This window comes from Trematomus bernacchii, unplaced genomic scaffold (genome assembly GCF_902827165.1).
Source record: "Trematomus bernacchii unplaced genomic scaffold, fTreBer1.1, whole genome shotgun sequence".
Lineage (NCBI taxonomy): Eukaryota > Metazoa > Chordata > Actinopteri > Perciformes > Nototheniidae > Trematomus > Trematomus bernacchii.
Window position 1 is genome coordinate 3,290,512 of NW_022987582.1, and position 21,671 is coordinate 3,312,182.

The 21,671-nt window shown below is 38.1% G+C and overlaps 3 protein-coding genes across 5 annotated transcripts; all 3 read left to right on the forward strand.

Annotated features, from left to right (window-relative positions):
• The first annotated feature begins 400 nt into the window (after positions 1 to 400).
• Positions 401 to 1,478, forward strand: LOC117480249 (C-reactive protein-like). The gene is made up of 3 exons (XM_034127507.1): positions 401 to 485; positions 577 to 874; positions 1,150 to 1,478. Exons 2-3 carry the CDS (start codon positions 683 to 685, stop codon positions 1,372 to 1,374), a joined length of 417 nt encoding a protein of 138 aa, XP_033983398.1. The 5' UTR covers positions 401 to 485; positions 577 to 682; the 3' UTR covers positions 1,375 to 1,478.
• An 8,673-nt stretch (positions 1,479 to 10,151) lies between these two features.
• LOC117480246 (C-reactive protein-like) lies at positions 10,152 to 12,362 on the forward strand. Of its 2 annotated transcripts, none has more exons than XR_004555645.1 (5): positions 10,152 to 10,424; positions 10,568 to 10,622; positions 11,174 to 11,276; positions 11,450 to 11,656; positions 11,853 to 12,362. XR_004555645.1 is itself a non-coding variant. In XM_034127505.1 (5 exons), exons 2-5 carry the CDS (start codon positions 10,568 to 10,570, stop codon positions 12,075 to 12,077), a joined length of 558 nt encoding a protein of 185 aa, XP_033983396.1. In that variant the 5' UTR covers positions 10,160 to 10,424; the 3' UTR covers positions 12,078 to 12,362. The 2 variants fall into 2 exon arrangements, 1 of the variants encoding a protein (XP_033983396.1); XM_034127505.1 differs by having other exon boundaries at positions 10,160 to 10,424; positions 11,206 to 11,276.
• A 6,470-nt stretch (positions 12,363 to 18,832) lies between these two features.
• LOC117480241 (serum amyloid P-component-like) lies at positions 18,833 to 20,590 on the forward strand. 2 transcript variants are annotated; one of them, XM_034127496.1, is made up of 5 exons: positions 18,833 to 18,882; positions 18,993 to 19,047; positions 19,478 to 19,580; positions 19,672 to 19,969; positions 20,244 to 20,590. In XM_034127496.1, exons 2-5 carry the CDS (start codon positions 18,993 to 18,995, stop codon positions 20,466 to 20,468), a joined length of 681 nt encoding a protein of 226 aa, XP_033983387.1. In that variant the 5' UTR covers positions 18,833 to 18,882; the 3' UTR covers positions 20,469 to 20,590. The 2 variants fall into 2 exon arrangements, with proteins under 2 accessions (XP_033983387.1, XP_033983388.1); XM_034127497.1 differs by lacking the exon at positions 18,833 to 18,882 and having other exon boundaries at positions 18,955 to 19,172; positions 20,244 to 20,503.
• The last annotated feature ends 1,081 nt before the right edge of the window (positions 20,591 to 21,671 follow it).

Sequence of the window (21,671 nt, forward strand, 5' to 3'; positions counted from 1 at the left end):
ATCACAAGAAAGATACATGCGAGTGGATCTTGATGGAGTTGTTATCTTTAGACTTTTTGTTACTTACTTTTTGGGGATGTACAAAATATTTAATCTCCTAATTGACTAGGATTAATCACATTTAAGATTTATATGAATAGCAACAATTAGGCAACATATATCAATCATATGAGTAACTTACCTGTAGGTCAATAGGAATACATCTAATGCGTTTGTCATAAAAAAAAACCCGCAAATTCAACATTACTCAAGTGATTTGATTGTTGGCTTCAACTTCACTAAACATCTTTTTATGAAACATTCAGATCCAATTTGTCAACTGAATGTCTTTTTGCTGATCATACTTTCATATACTGATTTTAAATATCTCTCTTTTATAAAGATCTGTCAGGTCAAATGTTTACCTTCCTGCATGAAACTAACTCAGCTCATGTGAGGCTGACAACATCAAGACAGGTTCTGAGTGCTGTAACCCTCTGTTTCAGGTAGTGTTCAATATGAAATGACAACGAAAGGAACATACTGTGTCTCTGATGGGAATCATCATGTGTGATGATGTCTTTGTTTTGCCTACAGGTCCTTTTCAGATCTCCGTAGAGACATCACCCTTTTCTCTTTGTCCACACCTTCCGCTGACAATGATTTTGCAATTTTTAAGATAGCTGCAACTGATGAGTTTAGAATGTGGATCAGGAATACACACATGGACTTCATAGGGCAGGACTACAAACTGAATACTTGGCACTCACTTTGTTCCACCTGGGACTCTGGATCTGGACTGTTTCAGATGTGGTTAGACGGACAGCCCTCATCTAGGAGATTCATGAGCGCTGGATCCAGCATCAGTGGGCCCATTATAATTGTTTTAGGCCAGGTAAAGTTTAAAGCACAGGAATGTTTCTGCATTATGGGAAATGTGCTGACTAGCTTTTTTTGCAGAGAGTTATATAAGAGGAATAACACCATAGTCATACAATAGGTTAATAAAGCTTTTCTCATCTAACTCGAAGGTCAGCAAATACATTCCCACAGATGTCAACTCATCCCTATCTTGTGATGTGTTGTATCTGTTTAAACTATACAGAATACATCATAAAAACCTAGCATTGCAGAACAAAGCTGTTGGCTTACATTTTTTTCATTTCACAGGACCAGGATTCCCATGGTGGAGGGTTTGACATTGCTCACTCTTTTGTTGGCATGATGTCTGATGTCCACATGTGGGACCACGTCCTCTCCCCCTGCGAGATCCAGAACTACGTGCATCATCTAAACTTCCCCCCAGGGAACGTGCTCAACTGGAACGAGCTGGAGTTCCAGATCATCGGAAGAGTGCTGATAGAAGACAAACAAAAGGTCGAGACCTGCTATTAAACCTTATACATGGAAAGTCAATAAACAATATGAAAACACATTCACTTAAGAGAGAATAACATCAATGCATTCAAATGAACTTTGAATACATAAAAAAAAGGTTTATAGATAGTCACCAAAAGCACGGCTGGATGAAATGTTATTGGATACCTGTCAATGTAAATAGGTTGCTAATGTATACCCCTGTAATTATGTTGTGATGTCCTTTTGTTTTCTGTTTGTTTTTATGTGTAACTAATGTACCGCAGGTCTCCCTTGAAAAAGAGATCGTTGATCTCAATGGGATTTTTTAACCTGGTTAAATAAAGGCTACAAACAAACAAACAAATGATTTTATATCAGGCATTATTCATATGTTTATAGTACAGTTGTAGAGTTGTTTTGTGTTTAATAATTATAATAATAATAATATACCTGTACTGCCAAAGCTTAACAAAACAATGTCAGGAAAATATGAGTTTTATAAACACCACAGATTATCTAAACTAAATGTCTATGTACGTCGTTTGCATAGGTAAGACTTTATAACTCTTTGAACATTTTTAAGCTTATTGTGTGATTTTTTTTAACTATCTTTAGTTGTTAGAAAATCTTAAGAATCGGATGGAGTTATTACAACCATATAATGGCGCGTTTCCACTACAGCGCGGAGCACGGTTTAAGAGGGCTGTGACGTCAGCGGCCCGTCTTTGGTTGCGTTTCCACTTGGCCTAGTACCGGCCGGCGGGTCCTAATTCACAGTTTTTCTGGCCTCATAAAATCGTGGGTCTAGGGCCAGAGACAACGAGGCTGAGTCGGGCTGAGTATGCTAAACTAGAGAGAGAATCGCTGGCAAGGGGGCTACAACTACAACAAGATGGACATATTTGACCGTGATTTAATTGTAATACACGTTTCAAAATGATGCCGAAGTAACAACATACTGATACCGGTTAGTAAAAACCATGAATTAATGCTTAAGTCTGCAGACAGACGGCAGGCGAAAAACCTTTTAAAATGCGTGTTTTCTAAATGGAGATTGGCTAAGCTAACGCAGTATATGCTCCGACCGTCCACACTCACAACAACGGCCTATACAGACATAAATAAAGCAGCGACTGTATTCGCCATGACACAGGCAGTCTGTGGTGTGTACTTGTTTAACTTTTGTCTAGTTTCTGAACATATATGAGGAGCTGTGAGCTCTGAGTGCTAACAGCTAACGGCTGTGTTGTTTTTCTGGGGTTCTCATTGAAGATGACGTCACGGCTCCGCCTACACTGCGTTACTATAGATACTACCCCAGTTCCTAAACTGTAATGGAAATGCGCCATAAAGTGAGCCAGTCCTAACGAGGCCTAGCCATACCGAGCGAGGCCGAGCGAGGCCGTGTAGTGGAAACGCGCCATTAGTGTGTTTTTGTATACCATAAAAATAATATATATTAAGTGTACATTTTACAATTCTGTGTAATTTCTTCATAAAATGTGGTCCATGATCATTCTCCACAATGTCACCTGTTTATGTGGGTGCGGGGTTGCTTTGCTGTTTTAAAATAAACATGAGGAATTTCAACGACACTGTTTTATAACTTTTCTGTGGTACATCTACATTCTTTGACCGGGAAATGTTGGAATATGTATCTAATCTAACACACACACACACACACACACACACACACACACACACACACACACACACACACACACACACACACACACCCACACAGCAGGAAATGAAATCAAGACTAAGATCAACAGCAGTTCTTTGGTAATAGGAGGATAATACAAAGCGAGAGGGTGTAAGAGATTGCAGATTGTGTGCAGATAATGCTGTTAGATGCTAGATAACAGGAGGCCTCTGACTAAATGTTCTGCTTTGGTCAAAAAAGGCGCTGCATATTTCTCTTGCAGCACCAGACTCTGTCATGGAGACAGCTGCTCTATCCTCCTAGTTTGCGTCCTCTGCATATCACCTGATTCATATCTGTGTTACCTATTAACTTTTCCTCTTATTCCACTCCTGCTATGCTGCACCTGCCCACAAGTTGTCCCTACTGAGTTTGAAGTCACCAAGCACCCAGCTGTTCATTGTGTGCTACCCAAGCAGCAAACTCTGGGGAAGAGCCGGGACGCCAATACGGAAGTGCCACAAACTGCAGTTCATATATTGGCCGATTGGCGCTGACTGCAGAAAGGAGCAATTTCCATAGACCCCCATGTTAAAATGCCCAATTTTACAGCCTAAACAAACATGTTTCTACCCATGGATCCAATAAATATTATTATAGATATAGTTAGATTCCACCTTCATGATTATGAATCTGTGAGTGAATTGTTTTCTAACGCGACCCTTTTATTTATATTAGGTCTTAAAGTTTTTGCATAAATTAGGGCGTGGTCACATTGAGTGACAGCTCTGTCAAGTCACTGCTGCTGTTAGCTTCTTGTCTCTCTGCTAGCTGCCTGCTCCCTGCTCCGTGAAGCTACTAGAGATGGCAAATCCGGATCCTTTTACAGACTCAGGGTCTTCTGAGTCAGTCATTGAAGAGATCCGGATCATACGAGTCATTTGAGTCATATGAGTCAGCATCACCAAGACCGTAGAAATCCTATCGGTGAAACCGAAAAGTTGTTGCATTTCACGAGCATATTATTATTCCATATATTTTGAATATATATATATATATTTGTATATATATATATATATATAATATCTGCATGTATATTTTCTATTTCGACATGTATATTTTATATTTTATATTTTATTTTTATTTCTATTCTTGTATATTTTGTAGTTTTGTTTTATTGTAAAATGCCTTTTATGCTGCTGTAACAACAACAATTTCCCAATTTGGGATCAATAAAGTACTATCTATCTATCTATCTATCTATCTATCTATCTATCTATCTATCTATCTATCTATCTATCTATCTATCTATCTATCTATCTATCTATCTATCTATCTATCTATCTATCTATCTATCTATTAAACTGACGTTATATTAACCTCCGCTACACAGTGTATTTTGCTTTAATAAAAAATGTTGATCACAAAAAAAAGGGTTATTTTGCGATTTGGCAAATCTGAGTCTGCTGTTGACTCGTGCATGAGGACGAGTCTGCTGGATCTCTGGATCTGCTGCTATATACGGCTCTCAGTCCGCACGAGTCTGCTCTGCTGTGTGTTGCGCACAGTGAGTCAGGATTTGCGAATCCGAGTCTGCTGTTGACTCGTGCATGACGACGAGTCTGCTGGATCTCTGGATCTGCTGCTATATGGCTACGGCTCTGAGTCCGCACGAGTCTGCTGTGTTTTGCACAGCGAGTCAGGATTTGCGAATCTGAGAATCTGCGAGTCTGCTGTTGACTCGTGCATAATATAGCGCGGGAGCCGGGTGCTGGAGGAGGGGCTATGCTCGTGCACATGACGAGTATGGATCTCTGGATCTGCTATGCTATTACGGTTAGGAGCCGTCGGCTCCTCTGAGTCCCCACGAGTCTGCAGGAAGTTTCACTGATCCGCGTCCCCTCCCCTGAGCCAAACGATCACTTCTGGCAGCTATCCTACTTGCTAAAGGGTAGGTAGATGGACTGGGGTACGTTGTAATGTGATTTTACATGTTATAAAGAGAGTAGCGAGTGACGCAATTTATAGTTTTAATTTGTATGTCACACCAAGTGTGGGACTCAAGGACTCGGGTTAATGGAGAGGGGAGACTCGTCACGACCAGCTCATTTCTAGGATCCGGGTTAATGATCCGGATGAATCAGGACTCGCCCATCTCTAGAAGCTACAGGGACTCTGCCTGCTCAGTTCATCCAGGGAACACAACTTGACCCCGGCCGTGTTTGTTTGTTCTTCATGCTTATATATCGGACTATTGTGACTCGCTCTGCGGTTAAAACAGACGGTGCATGAATGCGGTTTTGCGGTAAGTGAAATTCGAGTACTTTATTTATGTGTTTATGATTTTAATCAGCTACGTAATGAATGTGTTAGCGTGTAAGCGTGTGGTAGCTACATCGGTGCTAACGATGCTAATCGTAGCCTCCAAGTTAAAACCATAGACCGTATATATAAAGGTTAAAACGAAATAGACAAGTGTTAAGCGTTAAGTGGGATAATACTGTAGAACAAACGGCTTCTGTTTGAGGTTGATAAAATAAGGTCATCCTTGTAACTTAGAGAGATATGTTATTATGTAGGTAGTAACTGTATGCATCGCTAAGGTTAATTTAAATTGGCTATGCTCGAGTATGTAGACAAGCTAATGTCGAAGTAGTGTATGTGAAATCAACCTCACAATAAGATGTGTGTATATTACAATTATTAATGTCATATTTCAAGGTGATTACTTCGATATTACAATATGGTTGGTTGAGCTGGAGTTCATTATTGAGCTTACACGTTAACGTCACAGTCATCTGAAGAACGAACCCAAACCTTGTTGTTTTTATTAATTGCATTACCAAATTGGTATCAAATAAATAGTAAGCATTGGTAACACAACTTCCAAAGTTACAGTAAAATAAAAAGGACCCTGACTCGGGGAATACACAATCCAACATGTTCAACAGAAGAGAATAAGTTATATTGTTTGTACACATGGTACTTTACATATATATCTGTTTGTTTAAAGTGTCCAGGTGATGCAGACAGGCTGGACCAGAGAGTGAGAGACAGAACTGGACTCCTCACAGCAGTGAACTTCAGCACAGGTACAAATACTCTTTTTTCATACTGTACAAAGAATCAAGAAAGATATTGGTTTAAATAAATGAAGTATTGACTTTAATACACTGATATACATTCCATTAAACAATACTAAATACTAGATCACCTACACATCAGTGAAGTTGAGGGTTTTTCCATGCAAAAGGTAACATTTAGATGTTAACAAGCAATATGACTTTGTCAGCTTTCTAATTTAATGTATTGAAAGCAAAGCTATTTAACACATAGTGAGAACTGCTACTATTTATCTCTCAATATTGTCTGTAAAAAAACGTGGTAAAAGTGATTCTTTCAGTGAGACAACAGAGCAAGCTTCTACAGTTGCACTACGTTTTGATAACAGTTCAATATTATTTTGATAATAAAATATATTTCAATGTTGATGCATTTCATACTGTTCATTCATAATCTGATTGTCTTTGTAGCTCACTGTTAAAAAAAAACAAAAACATACAAAACATATAAAATAATTATATCTACAGCCCCTAAACACAAACACACCGCTTTCATAAATAACACAATAATAATATGTTTTATGTTTCCTGTAATTTTATGTTAGGAAAGGACATGCCTGAAAGACACGACTCAACATTTTCTCCTTCTCTGAGGGTCAAGAAGAACATCCAAGAGGAACATTAAAAGCTGACTTTATGAGATTTTAAGACCAGTACAGGACATTCACTAAGAAACTACTTTTATTGTGAAAACACAGTCAGCTGATCGAATGCACCTATTTCCACATCTACACTCCATCAGCTGATTAATTCTATTTGCCTCACTTTATGAGCTTCACAACATGTACCTTGTACCACAGAGTTTGCAACGCAAATAAATGGGGCCAATCTTCAGTCAGATGTGAATGTGTAATCTAACATTTTCAGTAAGAATAATGGACAAAAGGAGTGCAAATACAAATTCAATTTATTGAAATGTGAACCAAAAGTTAATCAAACATGTTTTAAATAAAAAAGCACATATGGACAGAAGGTGTAAACCTATTAAATGTATAAGTAAACACATTTAGTCAAATAAAGTGACAGACTAGGCCTGTGCAGTTGGTATCAGCTATGCCCAGCATGGGCTCCTCCATCAGACCTGGTCCTCCTCGCTGAGGAAAGACCCTCAGTCCTCTCCGGCCAAACCAACAGACAGGACGTCCATCACACGGAGGTTTCTCCCTGAAGTCTCTGCAGCTCTCTGGACACCACGCTGTCTCAATCCATCCACACTGAATATGAGAGGGGAAAATGAAAATAATAAATGCTTTAGACAATAAGAAATATAAAGTTGACTGTTGAGTTGCTCAGTTTTTTTAGATTGTCAATACTATTACTGTATAACTAATATCTCAGGTTAAGAGGCACATTCAAATAAAGATTGGTCTTTAAATACATTTTGTCTTTTGAATTGTTTGTCTAAAGTCAAGGATCTAGAACTGGTACTTATAGTTTTAATGGTACAGTCTGTTTATAATGCTGTTTGGAGGAAGCCTCACAGGTAAGAGCACTAACTAGCTACCATCACATGTACCTTAGCTTGACTTAAATGTATTAAACATATAATTAAGTGATAGCAAAATATAAATAACTAATGTCATGCAAACATATTAATAATTTGCTTGATTCCAGTGTTGCATTTAGCACATTGCATACAAACGTTAAGGGATTTTAAGATTCTGAAGTATTATGCTAAAAACTCAATAACTTAGATTATTATTTATAGTTTTGCTGAATAGTTTCATGTCCGCTTACCTTAGAAACGTAAAATGTGACGGCAGTGTGCAGATGGGGAGCATGTTAGCTTAGCTTCTTAGCTTGAGCTAGCTCTGTTACTTCCAGCTCGGAGGCAGCAGGTCCCGCCTCAGCTCCGCCTCTTTGCCCTTATTTGGAGCAGGCGGGAGTTAGACTCTGACGTCACTGTCGAGCCGTTAGTGGCCGACTCCGCCTACTAAGGGCTTCTCGGCAACTCTGCAGAATCCTATGGGTGACGTCACGGACCCTACGTCCATTTATATATACACAGTCTATGGTGCTACCTAGGGCACTCCTCCGTTTTGCTTATTTGTCTTGCTTAGTGTGCATGGGTGTTTTCTGTAATCTGTTGTGAACTGCTTTATTTCCCTAAATGATTTTGTCTTGATATATATATTTAAATGATCACATGTGTTACATAAACCTCCAGTTACATTTACGTAGTAACTAAAGAGCTCCAACTGGAGGTAATTCAATGTTATATGGTTGATAAAAGAGCATTAACTTCAAAACACCGTTCAGGGTCAGGGTCCGGATTGAATGATGATCAATAGTGTTTTAAATAAGGGTGAAAGGATTTATAGTAATCAAAAGGCTTCCGTGCTTCCCTTACCAGTATCACAGAAGTGATCATTTAAAACATTGTTGATCATCAGTTAAAACCTGTTAAGCCCTAGAGCCCCCTGTACAGGGGGCAGTGGGGTGTTTTTTCACGAAACTGTGTCTCAGGGCTTCTTAATATTTAAAAACCTATTAATGTGTCATACCCATTTAACGGGAAGAAACTCAGCTAACTGACTATACGAACCATTTTTACCGAAACAAAACACAAGTCTCACAAGAAGCGTCTAAATGAGCCCTGAGCGAAAAAATGCTAACACACTTACCACAGAACTCAAGGTAAAAATACCCTTATTACTTATCGTAACTGCAAAAACAAGATATCAAATTAAAGCTGAGATTCCACAGATTCTATAGGTATAAGTGTAATCACTGAGCGATCAGAACTCGTGACAGGGGAAGCAAACACAGACGTCACAACACGTGAATTACGGAACATTCACGGGAAATCATCTCAAATTAGCTGTTATTCTGATCAATAGTCGTGTTCAATGGCATTAAAATGATAAAAACGCCGCTGAAGGTTAATCCATAGGTTAATCCAATGTGTCTGTGTCACTTTGAAAGGATTACTGATAATCCATCATTGCATTTTTATGTAAAAAACGGAGATTTCATATTATTTTTATTTTTATAAATCTCTCTAAAGAGGTCAAATGTCACTTGTTTTGCATCAATCTTGATACCGGGTACTTATTATATGTTGTAGTTTGGATTCCTAAAGCTTTTAGTGTACTAACCCATCATCCAAGGGTGGTTTTCACTATAAGTAATGGGGTTTTTGTAGGCGGAGGTAAGAATTTACTTTTTTTTACAATGTTCCATCTGAATTTACTCTGACACAGAAACATCTATATTGATTCTGACACTTCTACTTCCACCACAGGTGTAACCTTGCTTTGAGAAAAAAGATTATTAATTGAACCCTTTTAGAAGTGAAGTTATAGTGATTTGTTCTGGACATGTCATTTTCGAGCCTGAAACCTGAAAAACAGGCTCAGGGCTTAACTGGTAACCCATGACCTCTGACCCTAACCTGCCTGCAGATGGAGTTTGTAAGGGTTACATCTGCATGTCTCCTTCCCTTAGTAATAACATGCATCAACAGATGATCTAAACAAGCATAACCGGTAATATGGACTGTGTTTTCACAAGGAAATAAATGTAAAAAAAACAGATCGAAGTTTCGAACGCAATTAGACACCGAGAAGGAATGAGGAAGCAGCGGGGGTTTAAAACTCTCCTATTCACTGTTGTGCAAATCATCATGACACAGACATATTGAAAAGGTAAGATCACAACATGATATCCAATGCAAATATAGAGCCAATTACGCTGCTTTGTGTCACTGCATTGCATGCTGTTAAAGTGTTAATAGCATGTTATTGTAAACTAGGGGTTCCTTGTAAAATCTTAGGCCCTTGATAGCAGCTCAACAAGCCTTGCCACTTTTCTTTTAATCTTAAGCATGTTTCAGAGGCCCAATCCAGCTCTCATTCCCTGAGGTGCCACAAAGGCTCGATTTCGTATATTTCATCTGTCTTCTTCAGCCTAAAGTCACTTCATGTACATTATAAGCCTATGAAAACACTAGTTAGCAAACACAAACACAGACACACACACAGACACACACACACACACACACACACACACACACACACACACACACACACACACACACACACACACACACACACACACACACACACACACACACACACACACACACACACACACACACACACACACACACACTCACACTAGTGTATGAAGAGTGTCCAAAAATCTAAAGCATTCGTGAATGGGAACCTTTATTGATTGTTCATTGTGTTATTATGAGGGGTGTGTACAAGGAAGCAACATTTTTCAAATAGATCCAATATCGAAAGGAATGAGGTTGCAATGAGGGTATAAAACTCACTCAGATTCACTCTCCAGAACATCCTGACATAGACTTAAAGGTAAGATCATAACATGATATCTAATGCAATATGCAGCACATTTGTATTTTACAGAAGAGTATGCAAGTTAATAGCAGCACAATAGAATTTGATTTTGTGCATGTGAACGACCATTTTCTGTCATCTCTTTTTATTTCTATCAGATGGAATTTGTGCTTCTCCTGCTGATGGTGACGGCATGTGCTGCAATAACTCAAGGTAAAATAAAATATACATTATTTATTTAATAGAGACAACATATCTAGAGGTATTACCTAAGGGAATTTCAAAGTGAAGCACATACTGTACACAGTATATTTTAAAGTAGTAGTCTGAAACAATTATATTTTTGCAAAACGGGAAGAAACGGGAAATTCATGTTTAAGTGTTTGAACCTTATTGGAGGATTTTGTTCAACTCATCTGAACTTTTTTGGAAAGATGCAATCAAGGAGTGTAGTTTGTATGTGTGTGTGTGTGTGTGTGTGTGTGTGTGTGTGTGTGTGTGTGTGTGTGTGTGTGTGTGTGTGTGTGTGTGTGTGTGTGTGTGTGTGTGCGTGCGTGTGCGTGTGCGTGTGTAAACATACTGTAAGTTACATTAACCTTAAAACCTTTTATAATATTCCAACTGGACATTGGGGTTGTTACCACACAAAACTTGTTTTTCAAACAGTAGGCCATTTATTAGGTCACTACAGCATGTGCGCAATAATGTATTTCTGTATTGTAAAACTTTCACAAACATTTAACTTTTATTTTTTGTTTTTGTAGATCTCTCCGGTAAAATGTTTACCTTCCCTCAGGAAAGCAACACAGCTTATGTGAAACTGACACCAAAAAGAGTGGATTTCGGAGCTATAACTGTCTGTCTCAGGTAGTGTGCAAAGTGCAAAGCCAATGAACATATCTATATAGAGTATAACTAAAAATGAATGTATTCCATTTTTCTTTTTTTATTCTTGCTGGACCATTACAGACCTCAACAGGAACCACGCCCTTTTCTCTCTGTCTGCAACACCCTCTGATAATGCTTTTCTCATCTTCAAGCCTACTGCTGATGGGATTCTAATCTATGTTCATAATAAACCGGAAACATTAGGGGGAGAGGACTACAAAGTGAACACGTGGCACTCAATATGTTCTACATGGGACTCTGTGACCGGTGTGGCACAGCTGTGGCTAGACAACAAGCCCTTCATTAGGAAATATGTTGGTGGAGCAAGAATCAGAAATCCTGTTATTATCATTGGACAGGTAAGTTTAATTTGTAAGTAAAATAGTTGATAGAATTCCAGAAATGTCTCTTGATTGGTTAAATTCTGATTCATTTATTCTGTGAAGTATTGCTTGTAAAACAAAACATTTACTGCATGGAAATATTTTGTTCACAGCTCACTACAGAAGCACTTTCTATCAAAGCTGTTATCTTATCAGTCTGATCATTTTACAGGAGCAGGATTCCCATGGTGGAGGATTTGACAAAACACAGTCTTTTGTTGGCATGATCTCTGATGTCCACATGTGGGACTACACCTTCTCCGCCTGTGAGATCCAGGAGTACATGCTTGACAGAAACCTAACTCCGGGTAATGTGCTCAATTGGAAGGCGCTGGACTACAGAACCTACGGGAGAGTGCTGACAGAACAAAAAACCACTTGCTCATGTACAGAATAAATACAAACAAATATATAAATGTCATACTCCTTACGAGGCTTTTTCTTTTGAGTATGAAATTCAAACACCCTGTAAACCTGAACAGTGGCATTAATCAGCTTGATCAACACAATTACCTCATTTCTGACCACCATCTTAAATGTGTGTGTTTAATTTTTCTTATTAAATCTGCAAATTGTTATTTGTAATTAGATGACATTTGTGATATATCCTTTTGTCTGCCATGTTTGCTGCAACTTGTATGATGCTCTTCCTGACAGTTCATTAAAAATGGCACATTCTGCAGTCCTGTTTCCTGTCCGTCATTCTGACATAAATCATTTAATAATCTTTGCATTTATTGTATAGTTTTGACATTTTATTATTATATCATGGTCTTACCAGAATCAATGTTAATACAAAAGTTCAAGGCCTAGACCTTAAAGGTAGGGTAGGTAAGTTTGAGAAACCGGCTCGAGATCTTTAGAATTTGAAAATACACAACCGGAGAAAAACTGCCACTTCCTTACAGAGCCCCTCCTCCAACACACACGAACGCGCACATGACCGATGAGGGCATGAGATAAGTTTGTGCACAGATGGAAGGCTGACAGGCAGGTAGGCCATCCAGTTATTTTAGCCGGGCCGGTGAAAATGATTCGTCGTACTTTTTACAGTACTACGGCTTCCACAGATGACATTTCTTTATGGATGTTTTGTCAAAGCACTTAAGATATTCATTACTATCGGGATGTTAAGAGCATTCCATGGAATATAACACAAAGTGTATCTCGAGCCGGTTTCTCAAACTTACCTACCCCACCTTTAAGAGAATGGCTTGTGACTACAACTATTACGTCTATATATTGATCCTTATTTTGTGGGTTTTTCACCCAGCATTTTATAACTCCATTACATTTTTGTTCACAAGCCTTTTTCAAAAAACACATGTTTAAATGGATTTAGGAACTCCCCCTCGATTCTATTGGCTCTAACGGTTCAAAAGTGGTGTCAATCATCAAAATCAACCGATGGGTTCCAGAGATATGGCAAATCCACCCAAATGACCCCAGAAGTGGGTTTTTTTCCCCTCTCTGAAAAAGTCATAATTCACTTGTTTTGGATCAATCTTGATACAGGGTACTTATTATATGTTATTGTTTGGATTCTTAAAGCTTTTAGTCTACTATCCCATCATTCAAGGGTGGTTTTCACTATAAGTAATGGTTTTTTTTGGGACGGAAACTATCATTTACAAACCGGCAGACAGTAGGCAAAGGGCTAGTCGGGGACAGGCGAGGGTTCCAGGAGTAGGCAAGACGGGAGACGCAGTTACCGGCAGGGTCAGGGAGCAGGCGAGGCAGAATAGTCCGGGTACAGGCAGGGTCAGGAAACAGAGAGAGAAACAGGGTGTGACTACCAGGTGACTAAGGTGGCTGAGAAATGCTAATGCAGAAAATAGGTGAGTGAGGGAGCAGACTGTGACATTTAGCATTGCTTTCAGAAGAAATATTATTAATTTACCCCTTTTGGAAGTTTAATTTATAAGTAAAATAGTTGATAGAATTCCAGAAATGTCTCTTGATTGGTTAAATTCTGATTCATTTATTCTGTGAGGTACTGATTGTAAAACAAAACATTTACTGCATGGAAATATTTTGTTCACAGCTCACTACAGAAGCACTTTCTATCAAAGCTGTTATCTTATCAGTCTGATAATTTTGCAGGAGCAGGATGCCCATGGTGGAGGATTTGACAAAACACAGTCTTTTGTTGGCATGATGTCTGATGTCCACATGTGGGACTACACCCTCTCCGCCTGTGAGATCCAGAACTACGTGGATGAACTAAGCTTCACTCATGGGAATGTGCTCAACTGGAGCGCGCTGGATTTCCAGATCACCGGAAGAGTGCTGACAGAAGATAAACAAACGACCTGTCACTAAACTTGTAAAATTTGAAAAAGTGAATGCTTTCATTTCTGATTAAACCTAATGATGTCAGCATGTTAAAGAGTTTTTGATGGTTCAGATCAATTGTTTCCTGCCTGTGCTAGACTGAGCAAAACATTACTCCAAGGTTCAGCTCAGCCTACAACAAGGTCTGTGTAGGCTAGAGTTACCCGAACCATGTTTCTTTTGACACCATATTTTTCAATAAATGTGTTCTACAAAAGTTTTGCTTCAATTCCAGTGTAGAGATAATGAATGTTTATTCTGACCCCCAGCAACACATATAGGGCTCAAGGAAGAAATGAACCCAAATGCACAAATTATAAGCAAGTTAAAGTAAAAGGTATGTTTACTTTGTCGTTGAACACTTAAGTGCTTTGTCACAGGAAAATAAAAGGACATGGTCATGAGAAATATGTTTGATGAGGATGTAACAGGAAGAATGTGGTTTGGAGGTCACGTGACACGCAAGACTGGAAGAAAACCAGCAGATTGGCAACTGTGATTAAAAAGTTACAAATAAACTGACATGCTTGTGTTAAGACTTAAAAAGACTACAAACCGATTACGTATGTCTTTCAACAATGAACATTTCAAAAGGCCATATTGATTTATCTCAAATATCATATATTCAGAAGTGTATTACAAGGTGCAGAGAAACAGTTCTCAATTGAACGTCAATCTGCCATTGAGTTTTCTTGCTAACTTTTCTTGCTAAATGACCACATGTGTACAATGCTTGTGGTGATATTCAGACAGAGAGTAATCACGGCATCTTTACGCAGACATTTAAACAAACTACCACTTGGCCCACAGCACATGTTTTGTAAAGTTCAGTGTTACTCCCCACTACTACTTATTTCGGTTTTTAAAATAAAGGCAGAGATGCTGCTCCAAGACTGCTGTGCAGGGCCGGCCCTAGACTTTTGGGGGCCCTAAGCGAGCTTTGGCTTGGGGGCCCCCCTCACTCTAGCACGTTCTCACTTCACACAACACAGAACCAACTTTTGTCTTATGATGTTAGCATAAGCACACATATTGTATAAATAAGCATGTAAACACCGTGGACCTAACATCCTCTAGGGGGGTCCTCACCTCCTCTAGGGGGGTCCGGGGGCATGCTCCCCCGGGAAGATTTTTTTTTAAATATTGAAGTTAAAAGCATCAATCTGGTGCACTTTGAGAGCAACATTAAGAGATCTATGGATACATCTCTCAACACCCATATGAAACAGAACTGTAAACAGATTTTTCTTTATGGATATTTTACAAATCACTCCCCTTTTAAACTGTATTCTTGTTTTGTCATATAGTATTTCATAACTGTTTTTCATTTATTTTCTCTGGCTGTCCATCTCATAATGTTCACATAAAAACAAAAAGAGTTTGCACATTTAAATTCAGGTGTTGTTATGGCAACGTCAGTGGCCAAACAGCCACATTACTGCTGCAAATACGTTCAAACATGCTGTCGACACGTAAAGCAGTGGCAACTATGCCACCATTTCAGCTGACTTTTTCTCAGAAATACTGTCACATAACATCCATATGTTTCAGTGCTAGGTTGATGCTTAGCTAAGCTAACTATGAAACACTTTAACTGACAGGACTCAGGATCAACTGTGTACTGTAAGGTAGCTTCTAGCTTCATGTCGAACAGTAAGTCAACATTTCCCAGAGAGCGTTCTTTGAAATCACCAGGTAACGCTAAAAAACATTACATTTAGATTGTATGACAAAGCGTTTATTTAATATATCTGGCTAGCTATAGCTACTTGCTAACGGTTTAGCTTACCCCCGCGATTCAAAGTAACGTCAACGCAGCTGTAATTTCTCCTGGCTCAAGTGCTGGCTCTGGGGTTGTTGTGTGAACCACCACTTGAGAATTGTCGTCTTTTTTAAGAACAAATGTTCTTATGTCCATCTTCAAAAACTCTGAGTCCGACTGACAGTTTATTTTAAACATTGTCACAGCTCACAGGATAGGTACCTGTCAGCCAGACAGATGTTTATTTCCATTCAACTCTCTGGTTGGTCTGGTGTCTTGCCTCTGTTGCATTCACTGAACACGGGAAATGACAATCCTGCCGTCCTCTCTAGTGTCATGATGAGGTTCAGGTAAAGCACGGTTAATGTATTATATGATTGACTCAATAATATATATATATTTTTTCAATTTTTGCTAGGGGGCCCTTAGTGGCTGCGGGGCCCTAAGCGGCCGCTTATGTCGCTTAATGGGTCGGGCCGGCTCTGCTGCTGTGTATAATACCCTGACAACTTCACATAGAGATAATATTGTGCTGTGGAGCTGTCAGCTTGTTTGAAAGGTCATTTGCTGGCCAACAAGTGATAAATAAAGCTTGAATTAAAATAGTTTTTTTTTTAAATGTTATAATAGTATAAACATGTTCATTCAATCAGACAGCAATACCTTGTAGTAACTCCCTTATATGTAATAGGCCTTTACTAAAATCCTACATTTCCTCTGTGTTTTATCAGTTCTCCCAGTTCTTTGTTAGTAAATCAAACACACTCTCCCATGGACTTCTGATTGTTCATGCAAGTTATTCTATGCAGAGAGATATCGGCAGTCTCTCAGTTTGTGAAACTGCTAATCTGTCCCATGGTTCTTGAGAAGAAACCGACAGAGATTGAGCCTTTCTGTACCTCTTCAAATCATTAGCAGAAGTAAAACAACAACCATTTCCTCATCAAATTAGGATGCCCATTAGCTGTTGTAATGAATACACTACTTTTGATTCTCCTGTTGAATCAATTTAGTATTTTGTTCTGCATATGAACTCTAAAGAGTCTCTTGTGTTAAAGGTGGGGTATGTAATTTTGAAGAAACCAGCTCGAGTACACTATCATTTGAAAATACACAGCTGGAAAAGATCTGCCACTTCCTTACAGAGCCCCTCCTCCAACACACACGAACGCGCACATGACCGATGAGGGCACGAGATAAGTTTGTGCACAGATGGAAGGCTGACAGGCAGGTAGGCAATCCAGTTATTTTAGCCGGGCCGGCTAAAATGATTGGTCGTGCTTTTTACAGTATTACGGCTTCCACAGATGACATTTTGTTATGGATTTTTTGTCAAAGCACTTAAGATATTCATTGCTATCGGGATGTTAAGAGCATTCCATGGAATATAACAAAAAGTGTATCTCGAGCCGGTTTCTCAAACTTACCTACCCTACCTTTAAACTAGGAGGTTCCTGATGAAATGTAGGGCAACAATTATCACAGTGTGCAATTAACGTGTAGTTAATTCCTCTGCAGTTGACTGCTGTTTCTCTACATGAATTGGAAACTTTTATCAGTAATTTACCCATCTAAATTGATTAAAACTGACACATACAATATGTATACCACTCCACAAGAGTCACAAGAAATTAAATAATAATAGTTATAGCTGGAAATAATTGGTTTTCTGCTTGTCCATGTGTCTTTGTAATTAAATGCATGAATACTCTTGGCTTAGGAGTGGGAGTAGTGAGAGCTTTGCATGTATTTACTCATAAACTGAAGTATAATGACAATATACAAATACTTTAAAAAACAATACTCTTAAAGAAAATAAAAAAGTATTACAAAAAAAAATGTTAGGAACAAAACTCAACTTTATAGCAAATACAAATATAAAATGAATGCAAAAATAAACTGAGACTAGAGACATAGAGACTAAGTCAATAATGTTAATGTTAACTATAATGTTAACTCACGTAAAATATACTGAATCACAATTGACATTGACAGTAAACTATTTTAGGGCATGTCAAGTAAATAATCGCTAAAAGTTTACAGAAGGTGCAGAATTATCCTTAAACAGAATGAAATGCACATTGATTATACGGTATGTGTAATATATTAATATATGAATAATGTACACTATAAAGATCATTGAGTCTGTCCTTGTTGTACTATAAAGTGAGAGAAGGCGTTACTGTCAGTAGAGTCCTCTGTTGTTGGAGTTTAAAGATTATAAATCATGTTGCTTGGACTTTTTATGACTATTTATGTAATTTCACTCAACCACAAATATAAACCTGTTTGACGCTACAGGAACAAAGCCAGCAGGTCATCAAAGTTATGGGATATAATGTCTCAACACCATGAATATGTGTACACATTTTCATGGCTGTGTTCTTCACTGTTTTTTCTTCTCTTGTTTGTTTTTGATTTGTAGTTGTGACTAAGCAGCTCAAAGTCTATTTTGACAAGTATAATATGCCGTATGAACACCATGAATTGCCTACAAGGAAGCATAAAAGAAAAAAACATGAAGATAACAACGAGAATAAGGAAGAAGCACTCATAAAAGCTAATGAAATAGGTGAGAAAGATTATAGAATAGCAAAAAAGGTTACGTTCAACAACTGAACAACTAAAATAAATTGATTAACACAAATTGAGACGAGAGAGAAAGTCAATATCGCAAAAGTTTTACAAAAATGTCCAGTTATCCTTAAACAGAATGAAATGTACATTTATTATATGTGTATTATATTAAAATGAAATAATGTACACAATACGATTTGTATTAGAGATATGATATGCTAATACATATATGTAGTCCATGTGAGCATTCTGTCATCGTTGTACTATAAAGTGAGATAAGGTGTTTATTTTCATGGCTGTGTTCTTTACTGTCTTGTCTTCTCTTGTTTGTTTTTGATTTTAGGTTGTGATTAAGCGGTTCAAAGTCTATTTTTTTAGTATAATATGCCTTATGAACACCATAAATTACTAACAAGGAAGGATGAAAGAAAAAACATGAAATTAACAACCACCATAAGGAAGCAGACAAAAGTATAAAACTCACAAGTCAGTACGGTGTTGCACAAATCACTCTGACACAGGATTCAAGGTAAGATCAAAGCATGACAAACAATGCAAAATAGAGAATTTAAACATTATTGAATTATCATTATTATTGCATTAAGTTTCAGCATGTTGTTTTGTTTGTCTTTGTCTTAGATGGCGTTGTATCTTCTACTGCTGATGCTCACAGCCTGTGCTGCCACTCCTCAAGGTGAACATTTCATCTTCATTTAAAAAAGAGAAAACCAAAGTAAAACATCACAAGAAAGATACATGCGAGTGGATCTTGAGTACAGGAGTTTGTTATATTTAGACTTTTTGTTACTTACTTTTTGGGTATGTACAACATATTTAATCTAATTGACTAGGATTAATCAAATATAAGATTTATATGAATAGCAACAATTAGGCAACATATATCAATCATATGAGTAAGTTACCAGTAGGTCAATAGGAATACATCTAATGCGTTTGTCATTAAAAAAACAACACAAATTCAACATTACTCAAGTGATTTGATTGTTGGCTTCAACTTCACTAAACATCTTTTTATGAAACATTCAGATCCAATTTGTCAACTGAATGTCTTTTTGCTGATCCTACTTTCATATACTGATTTTAAATATCTCTCTTTTATAAAGATCTGTCAGGTCAAATGTTTACCTTCCCGCAAGAAACTAACTCAGCTCATGTGAGGCTGACAACATCAAGAACGGTTCTGAGTGCTGTAACCGTCTGTTTCAGGTAGTGTTCAATATGAAATGACAACGAAAGGAACATACTGTGTCTCTGATGGGAATCATCATGTGTGATAATGTCTTTGTTTTGCCTACAGGTCCTTTTCAGATCTCCGTAGAGACATCACCCTTTTCTCTTTGTCCACACCTTCCGCTGACAATGATTTTGGGATATATAAGCTAGCTGCAACTGATGAGTTTGAAATGTGGATCAGGAATACAAAAATGGACTTCATAGGGCAGGACTACAAACTGAATACTTGGCACTCACTTTGTTCCACCTGGGACTCTGGATCTGGACTGTTTCAGATGTGGTTAGACGGACAGCCCTCATCTAGGAGATTCATGAGCGCTGGATCCAGCATCAGTGGGCCCATTATAATTGTTTTAGGCCAGGTAAAGTTTAAAGCACAGGAATGTTTCTGCATTATGGGAAATGTGCTGACTAGCTTTTTTTGCATAGAGTTATATAAGAGGAATAACACCATAGTCATACAATAGGTTAATAAAGCTTTTCTCATCCAACTCGAAGGTCAGCAAATACATTCCCACAAATGTCAACTCATCCCTATCTTGTGATGTGTTGTATCTGTTTAAACTATACAGTAAATCATAAAAACCTAGCATTGCAGAACAAAGCTGTTGGCTCACATTTTTTTTCATTTCACAGGACCAGGATTCCCATGGTGGAGGGTTTGACATTGCTCAGTCTTTTGTTGGCATGATGTCTGATGTCCACATGTGGGACCACGTCCTCTCCCCCTGCGAGATCCAGAACTACGTGCATCATCTACACTTCCCCCCAGGGAACGTGCTCAACTGGAACGAGCTGGAGTTCCAGATCATCGGAAGAGTGCTGATAGAAGACAAACAAAAGGTCGAGACCTGCTATTAAACCTTATGCATAGAAAGTCAATAAACAATATGAAAATACATTCACTTAAGAGAGAATAACATCAATGCATTCAAATGAACTTTGAATACATAAAACAAAGGTTTATCGATCGTCACCAAATGATTTTATATCAGGCATTATTCATATGTTTATAGTACAGTTGTAGAGTTGTTTTGTGTTTAATAATTATAATAATAATAATATACCTGTACTACCAAAGCTTAACAAAACAATGTCAGGAAAATATGAGTTTTATAAACACCACAGATTATCTAAACTAAATGTCTATGTACGTCGTTTGCATAGGTAAGACTTTATAACTCTTTGACCATTTTTAAGCTTATTGTTTGATTTTTTTAACTATCTTTAGTTGTTCGAAAATCTTAAGAATCGGATGGAGTTATTACAACCATATAAGTGTGTTTTTGTATGCCATAAAAATAATATATAGTGTCACCTGTTTATGTGGGTGCAGGGTTGCTTTGCTGTTTTAAAATAAACATGAGGAATTTCAACAACACTGTTTTATAACTTTTCTGTGGTACATCTACATTCTTTGACCGGGAAATGTTGGAATATGTACCTAATCTAACACACACACACACACACACACACACACACACACACACACACACACACACACACACACACACACACACACACACACACACACACACACACACACACACACACACACACACACACACACACACACACACACACACACACACACACATCAGTGTCAGCAAGGTAATGACTTTCACTGGGTATAGAAGCAACGGTGTCTTCCTCCCTTTTCAAAGTCATATTTATGTCGGCCTCACTTTTGTTCTTTCAAGGAGATTTTCCTAAATGTGTTCTTGAATTTTTTCATAAAGGGGACCAATTATGCAAAATCCACTTTTTCATGTCTTTTATACACAAACATGCGTCCCCTCTGTGTAAAGAGATTCTGAAAGTTTCAGGAAAGAAGATTAGCTCTCTTTTTGTCCTGATCCATTTATATAAAAACCTGTCTGAAAATGAGCTGATTAGATTTTGGCCAATTTATGATGTCATAACGATGTTTTGGCTTGTGTAACCATTAGCCAATAACCAACCAAGGTAACCCCCGCCCACCTTATCACCTGAATCTCCTCCTAGAGCACTATTGTGTTCTTTTTTACCAAATATCTCTCAGAGGGGCGTGGGGAGTGGCTCCTT